At 43.9% G+C, this 26,557-nt stretch overlaps 1 protein-coding gene across 27 annotated transcripts in view; it reads right to left on the reverse strand.

Annotated features, from left to right (window-relative positions):
- The window catches only part of KDM4C (lysine demethylase 4C), a 404,595-nt gene that overhangs the window by 358,830 nt on the left and 19,208 nt on the right, over positions 1-26,557 (reverse strand). For all 27 annotated transcript variants that reach the window (XR_010148777.1, XR_010148778.1, XR_010148776.1 and 24 more), the window contains exon 2: positions 9,767-9,927. Coding sequence is in view for 13 of the 27 variants with exons in the window: in XM_063787992.1 (XP_063644062.1) it covers positions 9,767-9,927 (161 nt within the window). In the remaining 14 variants the exon portion in view is untranslated. The remainder of the gene's footprint in view (positions 1-9,766; positions 9,928-26,557) is intronic.

Raw genomic sequence — 26,557 nt, forward strand, 5'->3', positions numbered from 1 at the left:
CATCACTACATAAGCAGCTGGGAAGAGATGTGCACTATCAACTCTCAAATGCCAGTGTAAGGTGCCTCAGCACACCAGTGTTTGCCTGTAGTATTTAAGTACTTAATTACTAAGAGTGAAAAGATCCAGAAAACATTAAGACCAAAAATACATATTGATAGGATTTAAAATTAGAAGGTAACAGCCAGACGTAGTGGCTCACACCTGTAACCTTAGCACTTTGGGAGGCCGAGATGGGTAAATCACTTGAGGCCAGGAGTTCTAGACCAGCCTAGCCAGTATGGTAAAACCCGATCTCCACTAAAAATACAAAAATTATCCGGGCGTGGTGGCAGGCACCTGTAATCCCAGGTACTCGAGAGGCTGAGGCAGGAGAATCACTTTGAACCCAGGAGGTGGAGGCTGCAGTGAGCCAAGATCACACCACTGCACTCCAGCCTGGGTGACAGTCCGTCTCATAAACAAATAAATTAAATTAAACTAAAATAGAATGTACAATGTCATGAAGCAATTCATGATCTATTGCTGGAACTTTTCTTTTTTTTTTTTTATCTTTTTCTTTTTGTTACAGATGGGGTTTCGCCATGTTGCCCAGGCTGGTCTCAAATTCCTGAGCTCAACTGATCTGCCTTGGCCTCCCAAAGTGCTGGAATTACAGGCAATAGCCACTGCACCTGGCCACTTTACCACCTTTAGAAGTTTTTTTAATTTTTTTAAAACAAACCTTTTTTTTTTTTTTGAGACAGAGTTTTGCTCTTGTTGCCCAGGCTGGACTCCAATGGCCCAATCTTGGCTCACCGCAACCTCCACCTCCCGGGGTCAAGCAATTCTCCTGCCTCAGCCTCTCAAGTAGCTGGTACTACAGGTGCACACCACCAAGCCCGGCTAATTTTTGCATTTTTAATAGGACAAGGTTTCACCATGTTGGCCAGGATGGTCTCGATCTCTTGACAGAGTGATCCGACCACCTCTGCCTCCCAAAGTGTTGGGATTACAAGCATGAGCCACCGTGCCTGGCCTAAAACAATCTTTTTAAGGTTTTTTATTGAAAAACAGCACACATGTAGAAAATGCATAATCACAAGCACACAGCTCTGTGAATTATTACAAAGCAAACACCAAATGACCTACTGCCCAGGTGAAAGAGGCAAGATATTGCTAGCACGATACAGGCCCTCCAAGCGCCCTTTTCCAGCCACATCTTCCCTATTGCCCAAGAGGTAACCACAATTACAGTGTTTATGGCAATGACTTCATTGCTGGGCTTTAGTTTTACGCTTCTATATGCATACCTATACACCAGTTTTGCAAATGTATAAAAATGTAACCCTACAGTATATACTACTTGAGGTTTATCTTTTATACTTCACTCATATTTTGTGAGATTTAAATATAACGGCCTAGGCCAGACACGGTGACTCACTCCTGTAATCCCAGCACCTTGGGAGGCCAAGGTGGACAGATCACCTGAGGTCAGAAGTTTAAGACCAGCTTGGCCAACATGGTGAAACCCCAACTCTACTAAAAATACAAAAATTAGCCAGGCATGGTGGTCAATGCCTGTAGTCCAGGCTCCTCCGGAGGCGGAGGCAGGTGAATCGTTGCAGTGAGCTGAGATCACACCACTGCACTACAGCCTGAGTGACAGAGTGAGACTCTGTCTCAAAATAAATAAATAAATAAATAAGCAAATGTAACAGCCTACGTAGCTGAAGTTCTTCGATTTTCATTCCTACTCAGTATTTTGTCTTATAAATATTTATGTATTTATAAACTGATAACCATTGATGGTCATGTGGCTTTTTCTAATTATTGGCTATTGCAAATAATGCTATTAATATTTTTGTACAGATATTCTAGTGCATATATGCACATGGGTCTCTGAAACATCCATGCATACACAGACACTTCTAAGAGTCAAATTACTGACACATAGGATACGTGTAGTTCAAATTTCATAGATATTGCCAACTGTTGCAAAGTGGTTGTACCAATTTGCACTCCCAACTGCAACATACCAGAGTTCCCATTCCTCCACACCTTCATCATCACCTAATACTGTCCATCATTTAACTCTTAGTCTTTCTGTTAAGTGTACAATGGTACTCAAGTGTGAATTTTATTTGTATTTTCCGAATAAATGAATAAAGAAACCTTTTCATCCATATGTTTACTGACCTTACTGATACTTTTTTTTTTTTTTTTTTGAGACAAAGTTTCTCTTTTGTTCCCTAGGCTGGAGTGCAATGGTGCGATGTCAGCTCACTGGAACCTCCACCTCCTGGGTTCAAGCAGTTCTCCTATCTCAGCCTCCCTAGTGGCTGGGATTACAGGTGCCTGCCACCATGCCCAGCTAATTTTTTGTATTTTTGTAGAGACAGGGTTTCACTATGTTGGCCAGGCTGGTCTCGAACTCCTGACCTCAGGTGATCCACCCGCCTCAGCCTCCCAAAGTGCTGGGATTACAGGCATGAGCCACCGTGCCCAGCTCACTGATACTCTCTTTTATAAAGTACTTATTCAAGTCTCTTTATCATTTTACTATTGCATTGTTGGGTTTTTTCTTATTAATGTATAGAAGTATTTTACATGTTCTTTTATATATCCAAGGAGAATACTCTTCGATGTGTATGTGTATATGCAGGCATATACAGAGAGAGAGAGAGAGACAGAAAGAGAGAGAGAGAGAGAGCGAGCATGTCTGCACAACAGCATGTAAATATATTCTCTTATCCTGTAACTTGCCCTCCAATCTTTTTTTTTAAGAGACAAGGTCAGGCTGGGCACGGTAGCTCACGCCTGTAATCCCAGCACTTTGGGAGGCCAAGGCGGGTGGATCACGAGGTCAGGAGATCCAGACTATCCTGGCTAACACAGTGAAACCCCGTTTCTACTAAAAAAAATACAGAAAATTAGCCGGGCATGGTGGCAGGCGCCTGTAGTCCCAGCTACTCTGGAGGCTGAGGCAGGAGGCAGAGCTTGCAGTGAGCCAAGATTGCGCCACTGCACTCCAGCCTGGGGACAGAGCGAGACTCCATCTCAAAAAAAAAAAAGAAAAAGAAAAAATTTCCCTACTCAAGGACATAAAAATGGTCTACTTTATATTCTAAGAGTGTTAAAGTCTTGTCTTTCACATTTAGGTCTACATGTACCTATAACTGTGAAACTCAAGTCAAGCGTCATCAGATAAAGAAACTTGGGGTCAGGAGATGAGTAACTTGGCCAGTGCTATACAGCTTATAAGTGAGAGTTGTTAGCTCAAAAAAAATAAAACCACCTCACAGTGAGCTGTCAATTTTACCTTAATTTTCATTAGCAATATAAGGATACTACATATTTTATATCCTCCAAGGTATGTTTGTTTAAAATGAGAATACTGTCCAGGAACGGTGGCTCACGCCTGTAATCCCAACACTTCAGGAGGCCAAGGCCGGAGGATGACTAGAGCTCAGGAATTCAAGACAAGCCTAGGCAACATGGCGAAAGCTCAGCTCTACAAAAAAATACAAAAATTTGCCAGGTGTGGTGGCACACGCCTATAGTCCTAGCTACTCGGGAGGCTGAGGTGGGGCGACTGCTTGAGCCCGGGAGGACAAGGCTGCAGTGAGCCAAGATCACACCACTGCGCTCCAGCCTGGGTGACAGAGCAAGACCCTGTCTCAAAAGAACTAAATAAAAATAAATTAAAAAATAAAATAAAATAGATACATATATATTCATAGTATACGTTACTGAAATCACACCCTCATTATTTTATTTAACTTTTTTTTTTGTTTTTTTTTTTTGAGACAGGGACTCTGTTGCCCAGGCTTGAGTATAGTGGCATGATCGCAGCTCACAACAGCCTGGACCTCTCAGGCTGAAGAAATCCTCCCAAGCAGCTAGGACTACAGGCACATGCTCCTACGCTCAGTTAATTTTTTGTTTGTTTGTTTGCTTTTTGAGATGGAGTCTCACTGTTGCCCAGGCTAGAGTGCAGTGGAGCAATCTCGGCTCACGGTAACGTCAGCCTCTCAGGTTCAAGTGATTCTTGTGTCCCAGCCTCCCAAGGAGCTGGGATTACAAATGTGCACCACCACACCTGACTAATTTTTGTATTTTTAGTAGAGACAGCATTTCACCATTTGGCCAGGCTGGTCTCAAACTCCTGGCCTCAAGTGATCCACCCACCTCAGCCTTCCAAAGTGCTGGGATTACAGGCGTGAGTCACTGTGCCTGGCCTTTTTTATTTATTTATTTATTTTTTGAAAAGATGTGGTCTAGCTATGTTGCCAGGGCTGGTCTCAAACTCATGGGCTCAAGCAATCCTCCCACCTTGGCCTCCCAAAGTGCTGGGATTACAGGCGTGAGCCACCATGCCCAGCCACACTCAATATTTGAAAAGAATATGAACAATCAGACTATATGAATATGAATAACCTTACTACATTCATATGAATATGAATAACCTTACTATTTTGATGACATATTGAAAGAGGAGGGGCACTATATTTAAGAATGTTATAAAAACTAACTTTTTTCCTCAGAAATAAGCCAGAATAATAAAAAAATGGAACATAGATTTATTCAGGCTCTTCATTAGCAATAAAGATATCCACAATCAAAATTAATATTATGTGTAGAATTAAATGTTTTTGTTTTGTAAAAAAAAAAAAAAAAAGAAAAGAAAAAAGGAAGTTGCTTGCCTATAAAATATTTTGCAGCAATTTTCTAAAGACAGAGAAGCAAGGCACACAATAAACTTACAAAAATCCAAATATTACCTTGTGCTTTTTGTGTACAAGTTCATTTAAATTAAAGAGTTCAAATGGAATATATTTTCAGAAGTTCAGCTCTATAACAAAAATCTTATTTTAACTATAATTTGAAATCCTAAGACATCAGATTTTCTTGCATAGGGAAACACAACATACTGAGGTCTTTAAAAGATTCCAAAGTTAAATCTTTATGTTTAGTGAATCTAAATGAGGGAAAGCCATTCCTCCTGAAGTTCACCTTCCTGATTATATCAAAACAGAATATACCTTCTTTTATCAACAACCCCACAAACCCAGCCTGGCCCCTATTCCCTGTGGGAAACTTTCTGCTAAAATGTGCATTTGCACTACTTGCCTTGAAATAAATTGCAATTTCTACCATCTACCTAGTGAGCAAGGAGGAGGAAGAGAAAGAGTGGTGCTTCTTACAATCCTTCTTCACCTTGTGAGCAAAGATAGCTATTTGCACTCTCTAGTCTGTTCATAAAACCACATGATGTGCATAAGCTACAGTCCAGGACAACCTATGTTCAGATTTCTGTTGGGGACCAATTTCACCCACTTCATATATAAAAAAAGTTCATCATAATCTCCTTCCACAAAAACAGTACAAGTTTTACATGTGAAGAGACTGCCACTCTTTTCACTTTCCCAACCTGACCATCAACTTTGTAGACAAAGTGTCAAACCTTCCACTCAAAAAATAAATGTTAAATTTAAAGCATGAATCTAAAAAATGGGAAAGAGAAAAACCAAGACAGACTGTCATCTGAAGCTAAAGTCACTACTGTTGCACCTACTCGACCAATTTCTTCAAATCATAAATTAAGACCAATTCATTAAATCTTGTCAATAGTGGATTAACGGGCCAGGCACAGTGGCTCATGCCTGTAATCCCAGCACTTTGGGAGGCCAAGGTGGGAGAAGCACTTGAGCTCAGGAGTTCAAGACCACTCTGGGTAACACAGCAGACCCCATCTCTACAAAAAATAAAAAACAAAAAAAATGACCCAGGCGTGGGTAGTCCCAGCTACTTGGGAGGCTGAGTCCCAGCTACTTGGGAGGCTACTTGCTTGAGCCTGGGAGGTCAAGGCTGCAGTGAGCCACGATCACACCACCCAGCCTAACAGGGCAAGACCCTGTCTCAAAAAAAAAAAAATAGTGCATTAACAAAGAACATCATGGGTGGCTCGGTTCCCCAGGACTAGCCCCCAAAGCAAACCAGCTTCATTAATGCAGTCTTGATTTTTATAATATGATTTGATTCGGTACAGTTTTATACATATGCTACTACTGCAACTTCCAGAACAAGAGGGAAAGTAAGTAAAACTGAGCTTATGTGACTTGACGTCAAAGATGGCAAAAATGATTTGAAACAGTTCGTTGTATTCCTAATAATGAGTAATAGGAAATTATCACAGGATTGAGTAAATTAATGTCTCCAACTTTGTCAATGAGTCTCAATTTTAAAAATGAGGCACGGTCTGGACTCAGGTGTGTTTTGTAATCATAGTTCTCATTAACTTTATTCAGTTACATAATGCAGACAGCGACGCAGGTGTGCTCTGTGTGCATGCAGCTCCCTTGTGAGGGTAGCTGCTGTTTCCTCTTCTAAAGTTACTGAACGTGCCACCCTACCTCACAGGACACTCTACTAATCTCAGTGGAACACAGTACATGTTTTCCGGAAACAAAAGTGGGAGAGAACAGGACAAAGGGCTGCATTCAGAGCCCAGAGAAGAGAAGAGATGGTTATCCCCAACCTCTGCCCTCCACCTCCCGGGTTCAAGGGATTCTCCTGGCTCAGCCTCCCGATTAGCTGGGACTACAGGCGCCCACCTCCAAGCCTGGCTAAAATTTGTATTTTTGGTAGAGACGGGGTTTCCCCATGTTGGCCAGGCTGGTCTCGAACTCCTGACCTCAAGTGATCCGCCCGAAGTGCTGGGATTGCAGGCGTGAGCCCCACACCCGGCCCAAATGAGATTTTTTTTTGATGAGCTAACCCAATAAAGAAGTCAAACTAAGGATAGCTCATCTGAGAAAGTCATTACGAAGCTTTAGTTTCTGTTTGTTTTCTCTTTATCTTGTTTCCTCTCTCTCTCACCCACCCCAAATTAATTTTCACTCAACTTAATATTTCCAAATTTTAAAACTGTTCTAGGAAGGGGCCAGGGGCAGTGGCTGATGCTTATAATTCCAGCAATTTGGGAGGCCAAAGCGGGCAGACCACTTGAGTCCTGGTGTTCGAGACCAGCCTAGGCAACATGGTGAAACCTTGGCTCTACAAAAAATACAAAAATTAGCCGGGCATGGTGCTGCATACCTGTAATCCCAGCTAATTGCGGGGCTGAGGGAGGGGGATCGCTTGAACCTGGAAGGTCCAGACTACAGTGAGCCAGTATCATGCCACTGCACTCCAGCTTGGGTGACAAAATGAGACACTGTCTCAAAAAAAAAGAAAAAAAAAATTTTTCTAGGAAGGGCATGAACTTTAACAAGAAACATATCGGGGCACGGTGGCTCGTGCCTATAATCCCAGCACTTTGGGAGGCCAAGGAAGGCAGATCATTTGAGGTCAGGAGTTTGAGACCAGCCTAGCCAACATGGTGAAACCCTGTCTCTACTAAAAACACAAAAATTATCCAGGCATGGTGGTACATGCCTGTAATCCCAGCTATTCAGGAGGCTGAGGCAGGAGAATAGCTTGAAACCAGGAGGCAGAGGTTGCAGTGAGCTGAGATCGTGCCTCTGCACTCCTGCCTGGGCAACAGAGCGAGACTCCCGTCTCAAAAAGAAACAACAACAACAAAAATATATATATACAACCTAATTACAGGCCTCAGGGTACAGATAACAGAAACAGTAAAGTAGTGGGTTACAAGTAGCATCAGGTCCATTTGCAGGAGGAGTTGAACACCAATCCCAATAGTTCTGGAAGTTCTCTCCTCAACTATCTTCTGTTTTCCATGCTATCTGACCTCCATAGCTGGGGATTTCAAGGAGAACCCTTTACATAAGTGCAACTGAGTGGTTCGGCCTGGCAGCAGGCTCTGTCAGGACTCAGGGATTTATGCAGTGATATTGACAAGTCTACAGAAACCCAGATTATAAATTTAACATTTAGAACAATAATAAATTGAAATAAGTGCAATGAAATATATTCTTCCATTGGAAATTTTTTAATTAAAATAGACTTACGTTATAGAAGGGACACACAAACCATCTCAAGTTGGACGATGAATTATATCATATAGTGGATCTCTCTTTCAAAGATCTTACTTTGGACCTATGCATCCAAATGTGCAATGAGTCCTCAGCACCTCACTGACCACCCCTATGACTCGGGGTATGTCACTTATACCCACAAGGCTTAAGTCCCTACCATTTTTTTTTTAAGAATATTATCTGGCACCCGTAAGAATAAGATAAGATGATATTTTCAAACATATCCAGACCAAAGACAACTTCTCCCATCTTCACTGGTCTGGGTCACCATTGGCTCCTCCCTAGATAAACATAACTATCCCAGACAAGGTGCTTTATTTGTGCTCTGCCCCCACAACACGAATTCATTCTTCATGTAGGAGCCAGTGTGATCTTTTCAAAATAATGTCCCAAAAATAGCAAAAGAAAGAAACAAACAGCCACCATATCTTCCTCTCCCACTTTAAGCCTGTCAGTGCTTCCCTCTACACTTAAAATCCCAAATGCCTTACCATAGCCAGACAAGTCCACTGACCACCTTCCTATTCCTCCCAGCCACAAAGTACAGGTCAGCCTCCAGGCCGCTGGACTTGCTATTCTTTCTGTCCCCATATCTTGAAAAGACTGGTTTATTTTTATCCTTTGGATCTGTGCTTAAATGTCCTTATTTCATCATTCTGAGATGCTACAACTAGAATGTAAGCTCCATGGGGGCAGGAACATTGTCTGTTCTGCTCCCCCACATCCCTACCTCTAGCACCTGGCATAGTGTCTGGCACATAGCAGGCAATCTCCACATTTGTTGAACAAATAACCAGAAAGAAAAGAGAATAGGCAAATGTAGAGAGAGAATAAGTCAGTTTGTGGTTGCCTATGGACTGAGGGTGATAGCAGGGAATGGGGAATGACTGCTTAATGCATATGAAGTTTCTTTGGGGGATGATGAAAATGTTACAGAATTCTATAGAGGTAATGATTGCACAATTCTGTGAATATACTCAAAATCACTGAATTGCACACTTTAAATGGATGCATTATACAATATTATTATATGATAAAATATATCAATAAGTGTTATATAAAAAAAAAGAGGCCGGGCACAGTGGCTCACGCCTTTAATCCCCACACTTTGGGAAGCCAAGGCGGATGGATCACCTGAGGTCAGGAGTTCAAGACCAGCCTGGCCAACATGGTCAAACCACGTCTCAACTAAAAATACAAAAAAATTAGCGGGGCATGGTGGTGGGTGCCTGTAATCCCAGCTTCTATGGGAGGCTGAGGCAGGTGAATCACCGGAACCCGGGAGGTGGAGATTGCAGTGAGCCGAGATCACGCCATTGCACTCCAGCCTGGGCGACAAGAGCAAACCTCTGTCTCAAAAAAAAAAAAAGAAAGAAAGAAAGAAAAGAAAAAAACATAGAAGGAAAGAAAAAGGATAGGAGAGAGAAATTGTGGTTAACCTTCAGGTTAATAATTGTTGTCTATAAAAAAACTGACAAAAACTATGAATACTCTCACACCTCTGAAACCCATACATGGATCTCCTTGGTTTCCATCAGCCACCCTTGGTTGGTTTTGATTTTTTTTTTTTAAGCCTTAGAAGACAACCTAGTATGAATAGTTATACTTGAAGGAAAAATAAGACAATTACTATTTGAAGAAATCAAATGTTTCACATGGATTAACAAGAACAAAGATTTTGCAAATTTCTTCCTTCAGAAACAATGTCCCACATCGTGAAAACTAAGAACATAAATTAAAGGCCAAGTGATTGTTTTTCATTTAAAGCATCGAAGGATAATCACCTTTGCAAGACCCGCGCGATGGGCTCCTTTAGACTCCATGTATGCAAGGTATTTGTTGAACTCCCGGAACTCCGCCATGGAAGGTCTGAAGGTCATTATCTTACAGCTGGGGTTCAGAGGACTTTCCACCTCGGCCACCTCCATGATGGCTAGGGCAGCGTCTGGAGAGAAGACAGTAGGGTCAACAGAACTGAATTATTATGTGCTTTAGGTCATTTTTAACAAATAGTATGTCAGCTCCCCCAGCAGGAACCCTTCTCTTTCAGTCACTTCCCATTCCCTTCTACCAGTCTCAGGGAGACTCCCTCATCTCTGCCTGAACCCCTGAACAAACAAGGGCCTCTAGTCATTCCTCTTGCCAAGTTCCCTATGCCTGGTAGAGAACCACTGATCTGACTGTACTGTTAGCCTCCTCAAAACCCTTCCAAGTAAAAATAAATTTTCTAGGCCAGGTGCGGTGGCTCACGCCTGTAATCTCAGCACTTTGGGGGGCCAAGACGGGCAGATCACGAGGTCAGGAGTTCGAGACCAGACTAGCCAACATGGTGAAACCCCACCTCTACTAAAAATACAAAACTTAGCCGGGTGTGGTGGTGCATGCCTGTAATCCCAGTTACTCAGGAGGCTGAGGCAGCAAAATTGCTTGAACCTGGGAGGCTGAAGTTGCAGTGAGCCAAGATCTCACCACTGCACTCCAGCCTGGGTGACAGGGTGAGACTCTGGTCTGAGCGACAGAGTGAGACTCCGTCTCAAAAAATAAATAAATAAAAAATAAATAAATAAAAATTTTTTTTGAGACAGTCTCGCTATATTGCCTAGGCAGGAGTGCAGTGGCGCAATCTCGGCTCACTGCAACCTCCACCTCCCAGGTTCAAGCGATTTTCCTGCCTCAGCCTCCCCAGTAGCTGGGATTACAGGCACCCGCCACCATGCGAGGCTACCTTTTTTGTATTTTTAGTAGAGATGGAGTTTCACCATGTTAGCCAGGCTGATCTCGAACTCCTGACCTCAGCCAATCCGCCAGCCTCTGCCTCCCAAAGTGCTGGGATTTACAGATGTGAGCTACCGAGCCCAGACGTAAAAATAAATTTTCTTTTTCTCTTTTTCTTTTTGAGACAGAGTTTCACTCCCACTGCCCAGGCTGGAGTGAAATGGTGCAATCTCGGCACACCACAGCCTCGACCTCCCGGGTTCCAGTGATTCTCCTGCCTCAGCCTCCAGAGTAGCTCGGATTACAGGCATGGGCCACCACACCCAGGTAATTTTGTATTTTTAGTAAAAATGGGGTTTCTCCATGTTGGTCAGGCTTGTCTCGAACTCCCGACCTCAGGTGATCCACCGGCCTTGGCCTCCCAAAGTGCTGGGATTACAGGCATGAGCCACTGTTCTGGCCGTAAAAATGAATTTTCTAATCTTGCAAGTTTACAAAAGATGTTGCTTCTATATACCAGTTCTGAAACAGACTCTCACTCACATACGTACCTGTACAAAGGCCTAGTCTAGGCTGAGTAGAGAATGTTAAAAATCGTTAGAGTTTACTCAGGTGTGCTTACAGATTGTCATATCATGCCTTCCTACAGTAATTAACAAGCCATCCATTCAGCAAAATCGCCAGGCACCAGGCAAAACACGGAAAAGAATGAGGATGGAGACAGAAAGGGATGAGGTCTGTCTTCACCTTCCAAGCTGTCTAGAGGCTGAACAAACTTCAATATAAAAATGTACACAAGGGCTGGGAGTGATAGTTCACACCTGTAATCCCAGCACTTTGGAGGCGGGCATATCACTTGAGGCCAGGAGTTCAAGACCACCCCGGGCAACATGGTAAAACGCCATCTCTACTAAAAATATAAAAAATTAGCCGGGCGTGGTGGCACACACCTGTAGTCCCAGCTACTAGGGAGACTGAGGCAGGAAAATCACTTGAACCTGGGAGGTGGAAGTTGCAGTAAGCCGAGATCATGCCACTGCACTCCAGCCTGGGTGATGGAGTGACACAGGAAGAAGTAACTAACTCCACCTGGGTTAATGAGCAATCATTTTCCCAGAAAGGGGGAGAGTTAAGTCTTATAAGAAGGTATGGGAGTTGGCCAGACAAGAGAAAGGGCACTCTAGGCAGCAGAAATATCTGGAAGTACCGCTGGAATGGACAGGAGTTTAAAAATGTGTCTGGAGCATAGAAAGGAAAGACTATAGGAGATCAAAGTAGGAAAGTAGGCAGGTTTTACTATGAAAACACAGGCTTAATCTTGCTGTCAATAAACAGGATGATTCCTTCAGCAAACATTTACTGAGCACCTATCATGAGACAGGCACACAGAATGCAAAGGTAAGTAAGAAGCACTAAAGTGGCTGCCTCAGGAAGGAGTCCCACCCCAACCTTCTTCTAAATCCATTAGGACCTGGCATCTGACAGCACAAACAACAAATCCTCCTGGAAAAAAGTTTTCCTCTTTTTTTTTTTTTTTTTTTTGCTGAATTTAATCTGCCTGACAGAAAAATTAGAAGTGAGGGATGGGGCAGATAAAAGGGTGAAACGTTATGAGATAGTAACAGGTTAAAACAGAGCAGGGCTGGCCAGGGCTAGGGCTCATGCCTATAATCTCCGCACTCTGGGAGGCCTAGGCGGGCGGGATCAGTTGAGGTCAGGAGATGGAGACCATCCTGGCTAACACGGTGAAACCCCATCTCTACTAAAAAATACAAAAAAAAAAATTAGCCAGGTGTGGTGGCAGGCACCTGTAGTCCAAACTACTCAATAAGCTGAGGCAGGAGAATGGCATGAATCCAGGAGGCGGAGCTTGCAGTGAGTGAGCCTAGATCACGCCACTGCACTCCAGCCTGTGCGACAAAGCGAGACTCCATCTCAAAAACAAAAACAAAAAAACAAAAAAAACAGAGCACGGCTACAGATAGTGATGTAGTCATTATTTGTTTAAAGAAAGTTTGGCCGGGCGCAGTGGCTCACTCCTATAATCCCAGCACTTCAGGAGGCCAAGGCGAGCGGATCACACCACCACACCCAGCCAATTTTTGTATTTTTAGGGATGGGTTTCGCCATGTTGGCCAGGCTGATCTCAAACTCCTGATCTCAGGCGATCCCACCCGCCTCGGCCTCCCAAAGTGCTGGGATTACAGGCGTGAGCCACCGCACCCAGCCTAGAAAGTTTAAATGAGCATCTATCTCACAATGCACACATGAGGAAGTAGGAGATACATAAAATTTAAACCTCACCACCCTTTAGGAACTTACAGTCCAAAGGAGAAAATAATCTGCACAAAAATATATTAACACATGGTAGAAAATATTCTGAATTCTCCCTGCCTCAGGGAGGGGGCTTGCAACAGGGAAAAACCTTCCAGGCTACATTCCTACCTGCCTCTGTTCACGTGTAGACAGGTACACACCCCCAAATTCATGGGCTTCAGGATAGCAGCCTCACTCTATATAGTAAACACACAGTCCTTTAGAAGCATCTGGATCTGGTCCAGGCACGGTGGCTCACACCTGTAATCCCAGCACTTTGAGAGGTCGAGGCAGGCAGATCACTAGAGTCCAGGAGTTGGAGACCAGCCTGGGCAACATGGCGAAATCCTGTCTCTAAAAAAAATACAAAAATTTGCTGGGCATGGCCGGGCGCAGTGGCTCACGCCTGTAATCCCAACACTTTGGGAGGCTGAGGTGGGTGGATCACCTGAGGTCGGGAGTTCGAGACAGCCTGACCAACATGGAGAAACCCCGTCTCTACTAAAAATACAAAAATTAGCCAGGCGTGGTGGCACATGCCTATAATCCGAGCTATTCGGGAGGCTGAGTCGGGAGAATCACTTGAACCCAGGAGGCGGAGGTTGCAGTGAGCTGAGATCACGCCATTGCACTCCAGCCTGGGCAACAAGAGCAAAACACCATCTCAAAAAAAAAAAAATTAGCCAGGCGTGGTGGTGGGCGCCTATAGTCCCAGATACTCGGAGGCTGAGACAGCAGGACTGCTTTACCACCCCGGGGGGCAGAGGGTGCAGTGAGCCAAGACTGTGCCACTGCACTCCCACTCCAACCTGGGTGAAAGAGTGGGACCCTGTTTCAAAAAAAAAAAAAAAAAAAATCTGGATCTGGCCCTCACCTAACTACTATGGCCTCCTCCATCATCACTGTCTGCACTGTACTTTACATTCCAACAATACTCACTGACTTGTGCTTCTGTAAACAAGCAAAGCTTTCTGTGTTTCTGCATGGTATTCCTTCCCCTCACAGCAGCCTCTGCCTGCTTCCTCACCTGACAAACTCCTGCACACCCCTGAGATTCCTAATCCTCTGGAATAGGCCTGCCTGACCCATCACTGTGTTCCCAACTCCCCCTCTGCGTTCATTATAGCAGTTGCCTCTCCCAACTGCTGGCACTTCCAACCACCCACTGAGCCATCAGGCTCCTCCAGGGAAATGCCGGCTCGCCACCTCTTTAAGCCCTAGCATACAGTCTGGCACCCCGGCCTGGCTCACAGTATCTGCTGCAATAATTATTTGCCAGCTGAATGAAGGAGTAAGTGCCAAATTGTTAACATATTTACATAATGATACCAAATTCAGGAAAAGGAAAGCATTAGTCCCAAACACAGAAAAGTTACTTAGAAAACAGATTCACTTGCATGACTGGTAAAGAATAATGCAACAGAAAAATCTGGGCAGTGAGAACAGGGTAGAAGCCCACAGATCACCTTTGTAGAAACATTTGGTACACAGAAGGCAGCGTTCATCTTCGACAGGCTAAAGAACAAGGGTGGCCCGAGCATTTCTCTAGGCAGAGGAAAAAGCCACTAGGAAAATGGAAATCATTGAGTCATTCAACAAATAGTTATTGAATGCCTAACTGCTGGGCAGTCATTCACCAGGGAACAAAGTCCTGACACTAATGGAATGAAACAGACAATAAAAAGTACATGCTATGAAGAAGAACCAAGGGTAAGGGGATAGACTGCAAAGGGGAGGGGTGGCTATTTTATACCGGGTAGGCAAGGGAAGGTACTTCGGAGGAACAAAGGGCTGAAGAAGGGAATTAATCATACAGATATCTGGAAGAAGAACATTTTAGGCTGAAGTAACAACAAGGAAAGAGACTATCGGACTCTTCAAGGAACAGCAAAGAGATGAGTGTGGCTGGAACTCAGTAAGCAAGGAGGAGAATGGTGAGAAATGAAACTGGGGAGAAAAGGAGTTTGGCATTTACTCTGCATGAGATGGGAACTGATCCTGGGGTTCCTCCCCCTCTTAGTTATCCAGTTCTTGGTACTCAAACATCCATTCCCCTTTAAGGAGATAATGGCTGTCTCTAAGGAAACTTTTCTGGACCATCTGAAGCAGAGAAAAGAGCTGGCTCACATATTGTAAATCACATTCTGGCTCTTGTGTCAAAAAGGACAAGGCTGGAAGCAGGGAGGTCAACAAGGAGGCAATTTACACTAACCCAGGCGAGTTAAGACAGTAGCTTGGACCATGATGGGCAGAGGGAAATGGTCAGATTGTAGATTGCAAATACATTCTGAACAAAATTTCTTGACAGAAGTAAGAGAAATAGGAATCAAGATTTCTGGTCTAAGCAACAGAAGAATGGCTCTGGGCCCGGGCGTGGTGGCTCACGCCTGTAATCCCAGCACCTTGGGAGGCCTAGGCAGGCAGATGACCTGAGGTCAGGAATTTGAGACCAGCCTGGCCAACAAGGCAAAACCCTGTCTCTACTAAAAATACAAAAATTAGCCGGGTGTGGTGGTGCGTGCCTGTGATCCGAGCTACTAGGGAGGCTGAGGCACAAGACTCACTTGAACCCCGGAGGCGGAGGTTGCAGTGAGCCAAGACGGTGCCACTGCTCTCTAGCCTGGGCAACAGATAAAGACTCTGTCTCAAAAAACAAACAAATGAAAAATGGCTCTGACAAGAAATTGAGGCACAGAGATTGTTAAGAAATGCAGCAAATTAGTGGATACTAGAATTAAACCTAGCCCTTGACCTAGTTTGCTAACTGGTCTGGGAAATATACTCTGCCAGTTTCTAGCATCACTACTCCCTTGATTACACAAAACTATTTCTACCTACAAATCAGATATATAGATTAAAGACCTAGGTAGCTTAGGTTTTAGACCTTTTTCAGTCTTGGAAGTCAATATAGGAGAATCATAAAATTTTAAATATGTTAAATAATCTAAAAAGTTAACTTTCACTACACCACCCAGATCTTTGCCAATATGATAGGCAAAAAAGTATGGTTAAGTTTCATTTATTTGATTCTTAGTGACAGTGATCATTTTTGAACACACATAGCCATTTTCATTTCTTTTTCTGGGAGGTGCCTACTTACATTCATTACATTTAAAAGGTATTTATATTAATAAATGTTCCGTTCCTTGAGTTCTTCCTAATCCATATTTATCATTACTAAACTTAATCATGCTACAATTAAACCCAGTCCCTCTTGTTTCTCTTTTACCTTTATTTTTCTGAACCAAGAAGAAACAGAAGTTTAAAATGTTCTTCCAGTAATGTTTCCAAATCACAGGAAGATAGGTATATCTTAAAACAAGCACCACTATGATTTTTAGCTGAAGGTGATAAACATTTTTTTAAATGCTACCCTTCTTTTGACTGAGTCCCCAAAGTGAATGACAATACTATCTCTGAAGGCAGCTGTTATCTTGCTTCCACAAAGCTGGTCTTCAATGTTTCTGAGACCACCAACAGCAAAAACGATATTTATAGCAAGTACCTTAAGAATTTTTTTAATAAGCTAAAGACCTTTCCATTGAATAAAGTCCAGCACTAACTCATATAACAACCCATGTTTGTTTCTGATAATTTTTACATTATGATAAAGGACAAACATCTACTCTCCTTGTTCTAATGAGAACGTGTCTTTATTTGGTAATAAAAAAGAAACCGAGTCTGATGCTTTCCGGCCAAATGTAATACTCTATCCAACATTGCCTTCCTTCCCTGTCTACACCTGTGTTTCTGACTTGTATTCTCTTAAACAACTTCTGTGGGAGGAGTAAAAACTGACAGCTCTCATTGTGTATTAGTTTCTCCAACAAAGCCTGCCACAGAACTGATGTGCACTGCTGCCTCTGAAGAGAACAGTTCAGTATCTACTTTAAAACACAGCCCTCTAGGAACCTAAGCACTCACAGTTAGCAGACTATGTCTCTGGCTAGAAAAAGAAGGATTCTGGGCCCTACCTGAGGTGATGGAGTCTGGCCTTTCAATCCCAACACTCAGCACACTGGGTGTGGCCTCATAGGAGCCAAGCAAGCTTCTGCTCTGCACACTGCTTTGGCGGGGCATTGTTAGGGATTGACTTGTGTCCCCCCAAAAGACACGCTGAAACCTAACCCCCAACACCTGTGAATGTGGCCTTATTTGGAAATAAAGTCTTTGCAAATGTAATCAAGTTAACATGAGGTCATATTTGATTAGGGTCGGCCCTGATCCACTATGACTGGTGTCCTTTTAGGAAGAGAAGAAGCCAGGCGCAGTGGCTCATGCCTGTAATCCCAGCACTTTGGGAAGCCAAGGTGGGCGGATCACCAGGTCAGGAGTTCAAGACCAGCCTGGCCAACACGGCAAAACCCTGTCTCTACTAAAAATACAAAAAAATTAGCCAGGCATGGTGGCGGGTGCCTGTAATCCCAGCTACTGGGGAGGCTGAGGCAGAAGAATGGCTTGAACCCAGGAGGCAGAGTTTGCAGTGAGCCAAGATCGCACCACTGCACTCCAGCCTGGGTGACAGAGAGAGACTCCATCTCCAAAAAAAAAAAAAGAGGAAGAGGAGAAGAGACAGACACAGGAAAGAGTGCCATGTGAAGATGGAGGCAGGGACTAGAGTCACGCAGCTGCAAGCCAAGGAATGCCAAGGACTCCCGGCAAACACAAGAAACTACAACAAAGGCTCTAAGCAGATTCCTGCCTAAATCCTTCAGAGAAAACACGGTCCTGCCAACACCTTGATTTTGGCCTTTAGCCTCCAGAACTGTGAGAGAGTAGACGTCTCTTGTTTTAAACCATCCCAGTTTGTGATAATTAGTTACATTAGCCCTAGGTAACTAATACAGGCATGAAGGGCCAGACTGGAGGGAAAGGAGAAGAGGACCACGTTCTCCAATCTTAGCTTCATCAACAGCAAAGCTCCTAATACTCTGACTTTTCATCTAACTTCATCCTTCTCCAATGGTTCTAAACTGGGGAGGAAAAGGGAAGTCGCAGGCCACCTCCACAACTCTCCATTAATCGTCAGCACATCTACCCAGTTATTGAACCACAAGAGGGCTTGAAAGGGCCCCCCCAGGCCTGGGCCCCAAGTTAGAAAGCAACACAGCAGAGAAACTCCCTGAGCCTCCTGACCATTTTTGCCTAAGCCAGGACTCATTTCTCTCTCAGAAGTCCAAGCAGCTTTTATTCCATCCCTTTCATCCCATTCTGATCACCACTCCATCTTGTTCCACCAGCCTGCTGAGGCCAGGGGTAGGAATGGAAGAGCAGACTCGAGGAGATAGTTCTGGGACAGAGTGCCTTGGATCCTAGACCGAAAGCAATTTTTTTTTCCTCTTTTCTTTTGCTATAAAGAATACAGTGGGCCGAGTGTGGGGGCTCACACCTGTAATCTCACCACTTTGGGAGGCCAAGGTGGGTGGACCACTGGAGGTCAGGAGTTCACAACGACCCTGGCCAACATGGTGAAACCCTGTCTCTACTAATAATACAAAAAAAATTAGCCAGGCATGGTGGCATGTACCCGTAGTCCCAGCTACTTGGGAGGCTGAGGCAGGACATAACAGACCTAACTGGATTTTTATTTTCTCCTCAGGACCAGGAACAATAACTGGATTTTAATCCCTCCCACATGCCTCCTCCACTTAGTAGCTGTGTGACCTCAGGAAAGTTACTTAAATGAGGCCTCTGCTTCCCCATCAGTAAAATGGGGTAACATTACCTAACCAACTGCATTGTGATGCGGATGCAGTAAGCCACTAAATGTAAGAATTTAGCATATTGCCAGGCTATAGTAACATCTGCATGCTGGCTTTGAAAGAAAGAAAAAAAAAACATTCAAATTAAATATCTTCCATGAGCTTCTTCCTCACTGCCTACAGATGCTCAAATTTCTCCTATATAACTTTCAAAGGCTTCCTTCCTGTATGTCATGTCCCCTCCTAGACTCACCCAAGCTACAGCCTTCTCTCCCCAACCTCTCACAGACAAACCCCAACAGAGAATGGGGTTTCTTTGTCCAGTTCACCTCCTAACTCAAATCTTCATCTGCACTGCAATCTGATGTCTGCCTCCACCAATGGATTGAAATCACTCCAGAAAAAGTTGCCAGTAACTTTTCAATTGCTACAATCAATATGTTGTTTTTAGTCCTCTTACCAACCCTTCTGCAGCCTCTGAAACCGGAAAAGCCTCTCCAGGCACAGCTTTTGTGGGTGGTGGGCAACTAGCCCCTCCTCACTCTCTGATGGTCACTGCACTCTCTGGAACTCCTTTCCATGCCCCTATTCCTCAGCGAACCCCTCCACTATTGGTATGCTGCAAGGCTCTTTCTGCAGTTATCTTCCCTTTCCACCAAACACAGACACTATGGGAGATTTCATCCATGCTGGCCTCAACTGTCCTTCCCAATACACCTCGGAAAAATGCTACATGGGCCTCTCTCCCATGAATCTCAGTCCAGTCTGCTAGGCACAGTCATTTGAAGATGAATATAAAGCTGTATAGAGACAATAATGAATCTGAAACTTAACAAGGATAAAAACGAATCTGTCCTCCAAAATCTGCTTCTCTATCCCAGTCTTGGTCCTTATTCATTCAATCCATCCACAGTTTAGCTTGCCTCTTTGTGGCCAGCACTGACCACAGCTAATCCTCAAAGAGCTTACAAGTGCAGGAAAGAACAAGTACACAGGCGGTTATTATACCACAGGTCAGGTGCTGCAATAAAGGGAAGCACAGAGGATCACAAAACCCTTTAGAACAAGAACAGTGGGAGCTACCTTTTACCAGGGTAAAGGTGGAGAAAGAAGTGAAAAGTGAAAGCATCTCCTACACACCAAGCCCATCCTCTACTGCAAGGCCAACATCAGAATCCCAAGAGCCTTCCCAAGCCTACCCTCTCTTACTCTCCACTTCTAAGTGGTGACCTTTGTAGTCAATTCAGCATCCTGAGCATCTTTCATATCCATTCTCTAGTCTCCATACCAACTATTACTATCCCGAGTGACTTCTGTCGTTCTTTTCTTCAACCACCCCAAGAGTCTTTGCTGATTTTCCCACCTTTAGTTCACCACCCTCAATTCTCTTCCATACATCTATATAAACATAAAGCAAACTTTCTAGACACAAAACTGATGATGCTATCCCTCTTTTAAACCCTTCAATAGCTCAATATCGTTCCAGTATGGAGCCATGAATCTAGCTCCTGCCTTTCCCCTCCCTCCTCAAAGACCCCTTTTGCCCACTTGAAACCTTTGCTTCACTTTAAATCACTCGATGTTCCCAAGGGAGTGAAGCCATTTCCCTCCTTTGCTGTGCTGTATATAGACATATGTGTCACGTGTACGCCATTACGAATACCTTCTGTGAGCAAGACATCTGTTAAGTGCATTAATGTTCATTCTCTTAATTAAATCTCATAAGAACTCCATTGAGAGAGTGACCATGAATATCCCTATTTCACTAATGACGGAGAATAAAATGCTTGCTCAAGGTCCCAAGTTAGTAGGAGCAGAAGATGAGAAATGAGCCTAATCTTGAGATTCTACTCATAACTGCTTTGCTATTTGCTTCTCCTATCCTCAGTGGTGCCTATCTGGCAAAACTCATCTTTCAACTTTATCTTACACGTTGACTCCCTTACGAAGCTTTTTGGGCAACACTCCCCACCAACTGACAATGTCCTTTTTAAATGCTCTCGGCACTCCACACACGTCATCAATCTTCATTATTCACAGATTCTGTATCTACAAATTTACCTACTCACTAAAATTTATAACCAGGCCGGGCATGGTGGCTCACACCTGTAATCCCAGCACTTGGGAGACCGAGGTGGACAGATCACCTGAGGTTAGGAGTTCGAGACCAGCCTGGCCAAAACGGTGAAACCCTGTCTCTACTAAAAGCACAAAAATTAGCCGGGCATAGTGGCAGGCGCCCGTAATCCCAGCTACTGAGGAGGCTGAGGCAGGAGAATAGCCTGAACCCAGGAGGCTGAGACTGCAGGTGAGCCAAGATAATGCCACTGCACTCCAGCCAGCCTGGGCACAAGAGTGAGGTTCTGTCTCAAAAAAAAAAAAAAAAAATTATTTATAACCCCAAAATCAGTACTTGTATCACCATTTGTACGGTCATTCACAGACACGCACAGAGCAATGAAAAATTTGAATTGCCCAGTGCACACATTCCCAGCTGAGGCCAAACAAAGGCTTTCTTGTTTCAGCTCTCATAATGCAAACAAGTGTCCATTCTATGGTCTATTTAGTGCCATGATTTTTGCACTTTTACACTGTCTGTTGGCGATTTAGCTGCTTAAAATGGCCCCCAAGCATCATGCTGAAGTGCTGTCTTGTGTTTCTAAGTACAAGAATACCATGGTTTATGGCTATAGCTATATGGCTTATGACAAAAATTCATGTTACATAAGGTTGGTTCAGTCATGAGTTACAGTGCTGCTGGCCACAACTTTAATGTTAATAAATCAACAATTATATTTTAAATACAGTGTCTTTAAAAAAAACACACAAAAAACAAGATTATGTATTGATCAGTTGATGAAAATGTTCTGACCAGAGGCTGACAGGAACCTAAACTTGTACTTCCACTAGGAGCAACATTGCAGTATTTACTAGCTCATTGTTCATGACGACTTTATAGAAGATAACTACTGCAAATAATGAGAATCAACTACACCTTGGCCCTTGTAATAAGACCATTCAGAAAAAGCCCCTGCCCCAAAGAAGCTTCCCAGCCTACAGGGATAAACTCAGGCAGCCACTCCTACAGACTACAATTGACTAACCTGGCGCAATCACTTCCTCGGGACTCAGAACTAGAGAGCAGACACAATGTCATGAGGGGCTACAGCAGCCACTGTCTGCTATATGCATAAACAGAAAATGAGAGAAGGAAAGAGATCAGCAGAGAAAAGTAGAATCAAGAGAATGCAAGGCCCCAAGGAAGATGAAGGGACCAAAAAGCCAAGACTGAATCATCATAGGCATAATGAAATCATGAGCTCAATGCCTGAAGAATCTGCACCTTCAAGAGACTGCATTCTGGAGAGCTGAAATCTACATTATATGAGACATTCCAAATATGATTAAAGTCACTTTTTTTTTTTTTTTTTTTTGAGAGGGAGTTTCACTCTTGTTGCCCAGGCTGGAGTACAATGGCGGAATCTCGGCTCACTGCAACCTCTACCTCCCAGGTTCAAGCAATTCTCCTGCCTCGGCCTTCCCAAGTAGCTGGGATTACAGGTGGACAGTACCACGCCCGGCTAATTTTCGTATTTTTTGTAGAGACAAGGTTTTGCCATGTTTCCAGGCTGGTCCTGGACTCTTGAGCTCGAAGAGATCTGCCTGCCTTGGCTTCCCAAAGTGCTGGGATTACAGGTGTGAGCCACAGCACCTGGCCAATTTCTCTTTCGTTTTTTTGTGAGTTTGTTTTTAATAACAGTACGAGAATTAGGATACTTGAGAAGCAATATGAGCCAGAATCCTTGCAGATGTTTACAAATTCCCCATCTCTTAACTTTTTACTGTTATAATTCCCACACCTAGTTTGAGATTAAAAATAAATTACCTCATCTTTAATGGTACTTTCCAAAGGATTCAACTTAAATTTGGTAGAAACAATAACACTGTTGTATTCACAGCTAATCTATTTACATAATTTTTAATTATATCTCATACTTACACAGCTGGCATAAACTGGATTGGAAATACTGTTGACTTGCTGAGTATTCAACTGGTATTTGTATATATTAACAATAGGCATAGCCTACTTAGCCCTGTGTGTGAGGTCAGTGGTGTTCTTTAGAGAGAATGTATGGTATCCCTTATCTGGTTAAGATAAGGGTGAGTCAGAGCTACTATAGTAGGCCAGTAAGATTAAGTAGCTGTAGGTGGCTGGCTAGTTTGCTTAAATAGCTCAATTAGTAATTGCATTCAGTGCTACAAAATGAATTTTGAGCCACTCAGGTTAATTTCATAAAGATTACACCAATGAACCAATTATTAGAAAGGATTATTATCAAAACGCAAATAGGAGTGAATAAACCTCCATGTGATGCACATCTGGTATTTGTAAAACAGCAGGTTTCCCACTTGCCATTGTCATCAGTTTGTATTTGATAATAGCATCAGTCATGATTCAATTACCCATAGCCACTGCTCTGGTTAACTTAAGCAGAAAGGGATTTGATATTGACTGGTGTTAGAGCACTGTTGAAGGTTGCAAGAGCAGGCTCTCAGCTTGATCCCCAGAGATGTCTCCCAGAACACTGCTGCAGCAGGAGCTGTCAAGGGAACTGCCACTGATACTACAAACAGAAGATCAGGGTCCAAGTTCATAGCACGTTGACTGAGATCTGGGGAGCAGGAAGTTGCTGTGGCACCTGTTTGTTTCATGAACACACCAAATTAGTTATGATCTGGGGGTCAGGAATCGTGCCAGAACTATTTCTTCAGACCCAAGCTACTTCTGCTAGATCTACTGCAGCAAGAATGCCTTACAGGTTTCCACTCTCTCCTTACCGTGTTCAGTTCTGAATCTAAGTCTTTTCATATTAAAAGACTTTAATCAGCCAGGCGCGGTGGCTCACACCTGTAATCCCAGCACTTTGGGAGGCCGAGGTGGGCAGATCACGAGGTCAGGAGATCGAGACCACGGTGAAACCCCATCTCTACTAAAAATACAAAGAATTTGCCAGGCGTGGTGGCGGGCACCTGTAGTCCCAGCTACTCGGGAGGCTGAGGCAGGAGAATGGCTTGAACCCAGAAGGTGGAGCTTGCAGTGAGCCAAGATCACGCCACTGCACTCCAGCCTGGGCGACAGAGCGAGACTCCATCTCAAAAAAAAAAAAAAAAAAAAAAGACTTTATTCAGGCCTGGTGAGGTAGCTCAGGCCTGTAATCCCAGCACTTTGGGAGGCCAAGGTGGGTGGATCACCTGAGGTCAGGAGTTAAAGACCAGCTTGGCCAACATGGTGAAATCCTGTCTCTACTAAAAATACAAAAAATTAGCCAGGCCACTGCACTCCAGTCTGGGCGAACATGAGATTCCTTCTCATAATTTAAAAAAAAAAAAGGCACCAAATCTCCACCTAGATAGACAAATCTCACAAATGTAACACTGTGACACAGAGTCTTGCTCTGTTACCCAGGCTGGAGTGTAGTGGCATGATCCCGGCTCACTGCAACCTCCGCTTCCTGGGTTCAAGAGATTCTCCTGCCTCAGCCTCCCAAGTAGCTGGGATTACAGGCATGTGCCACCACGCCCAGCTAATTTTTGTATTTTTAGTAGAGGCGGGGTTTCACCATGTTGGTCAGGCTGGTCTCGAACTCCTGACCTTAGGTGATCCTCCCAGCTCAGCCTCCCAAAGTGCTGGGATTACAGGCGTGAGCCACCGCACCGGGCCTTGGAAAAATCTGATAAACCTTTGTATTTAGCTGTGGAAGCAGAGAGCTGTCATTTGAGTGAATAAGTTATTTAGCTACAAAGGCCTGAAACCCAGGAATGGCGGGGTGGCTCATGCCCATAATCCCAGGACTTTGGGAGGCTCAAGAGGGAGGATCACCTAAGGTCAGGAGTTCGAGACCATCCTGGCCAACATGGTGAAACCCTGTCTCTACTAAAAATACAAAAATTAGCTAGGGGTGGTGGCAGGTGCCTGTAATCCTAGCTACTCAGAAGGTTGAGGCAGGAGAATTGCTTGAACCCAGGAGGCAGAGGTTGCAGTAAGACGAGATCATGCCACTCACTGCACTCCAGCCTTGGCGACAGAGCAAGACTCTGTCTCAAAAAAGAAAAAATTAGGCAAGCATGGTGGCATGCGTGTAGTCCCAGCCACTCAGGAGGCTGAGGCAGGACGATTCCCTGAGTCCAAGAGTTCAAGGCTGCAGTGAGCTATGATTTTGCCACTGCACTCCAGTCTGGGAAAGAGTGAGATCCTGTCTTCATGGGGAGAAGAAAAAAAAAAAAAGGCCTGAAAACCTGTATGTTTTGAAGAAAAATGATGGAATGATGGGACTAGTTATCCTCACTGTCAAACTGAAGAATTTCAAGTTTTTATGGCTTGCAGTTGGAAACCATTTTAGTTTCCAATTACAAACCATTTAAAATCTAGAGGATGGCTTGTTAAGAATGTTACATTTGATTAGCCAAACATGGTGGAAGCAGGTGGAGGTTGCGGTGAACCAAGATCGCGCCACTGCACTCCAGCCTGGGCGATAGAGCAAGACTAAGTCTCAAAAAAAAATTTTTAACTTCAAGGACCTGGAGGCAATAAGGAGAACAGATATAACAACTTTCTTGTCTTAGACAGGTAAAGGGAACAATCTCAAAAATGTAAAACACAGGCATTCACTACTGAAAGAGCTACACTCACTACAGAAAAGATAAAATGAGGCAGATCACATTGTCATTCTAAAAGTCCTCCCATCAGCCCCGGAGATGTGCCCAGCTGAAGCTGAAGGAAGAATCTTTGCATGACTTAACAGCTGGGGCAACTAACATTTAAGTACTTAACATGAACATCAAGAGGTTAACAAACTCACTCAAAAGCAGCTTTGAAAAGATAAAACCTAGCAGTTACGGAGGTTTTGCTGAGAACGTAAATGGCAGAAAGGAGTAGAGAGCTTTGGGTGCTTAAGGTCTGCTTCCACCCTGCTGTAGATGAAAACACCAAAAGTATAATATTAATAAAAAGAATTCTTCCCAGATAGCTGACTAAATTGACCAAAATCCAAAGGAAATCAACAACAGCAATACAGATTAGACAACCGACTACAGATTAAGTGAAAATCCGTTGTTTCCTTACTTGGGGGTAGGGGGTGAAAATACAGAAGGGTGAGGAATCCTGGAAAACTTGACAATACAAGACAATAAAAACTTAAGGGTCAAACTCAATATACAAACCTAAGTGCTATAGGAATTCCTGGGGAAAAGATAAGACTACAAATGGGCACAGTAGGAGAAGCCTTTAAAAAGTGGGGTTTGAGGCCCGGCACGCGGGCTCACGCCTGTAATCCCAGCACTTTGGGAGGGCGAGGTGGGTGGATCATGAGGTCAGGAGTTCGAGACCCACTGGCCAAGATGGTGAAACCCTGTCTCTACTAAAAATAACACAAAATTTACCCGGGCGTGGTGGTATGCGCCTGTAATCCCAGCCACTCGGAGGCTGAGACGAGAATCGCTTGAACCCAGGAGGTGGAGGTTGCAGTGAGCTGAGATAGCGCCATTGCACTCCAGCCTGGTCAAAAAGAGCGAAACTCCATCTTAAAAAAAAAAAAAAAGTGGGTTTGAGACAGGCCTTGAAGATAAATGGGACTTGAGCCAAAGAAAGATGTGTTGAGGCTGGGCACAGTGGCTCACGCCCGTAATCCCAGCACTTTGGGAGGTCAAGAGATCAAGACCATCCTGGCCAACATGGTGGAAACTCTGTCTCTACTAAAAATACAAAAAATTAGCTAGGCGTGATGGCATTTGCCCATAGTCCCAGCTTCTCGGGAGGCTGAGGCAGGAATCGCTTGAACCCGG

This window comes from Pan troglodytes, chromosome 11 (genome assembly GCF_028858775.2).
Source record: "Pan troglodytes isolate AG18354 chromosome 11, NHGRI_mPanTro3-v2.0_pri, whole genome shotgun sequence".
NCBI classification, from domain to species: domain Eukaryota; kingdom Metazoa; phylum Chordata; class Mammalia; order Primates; family Hominidae; genus Pan; species Pan troglodytes.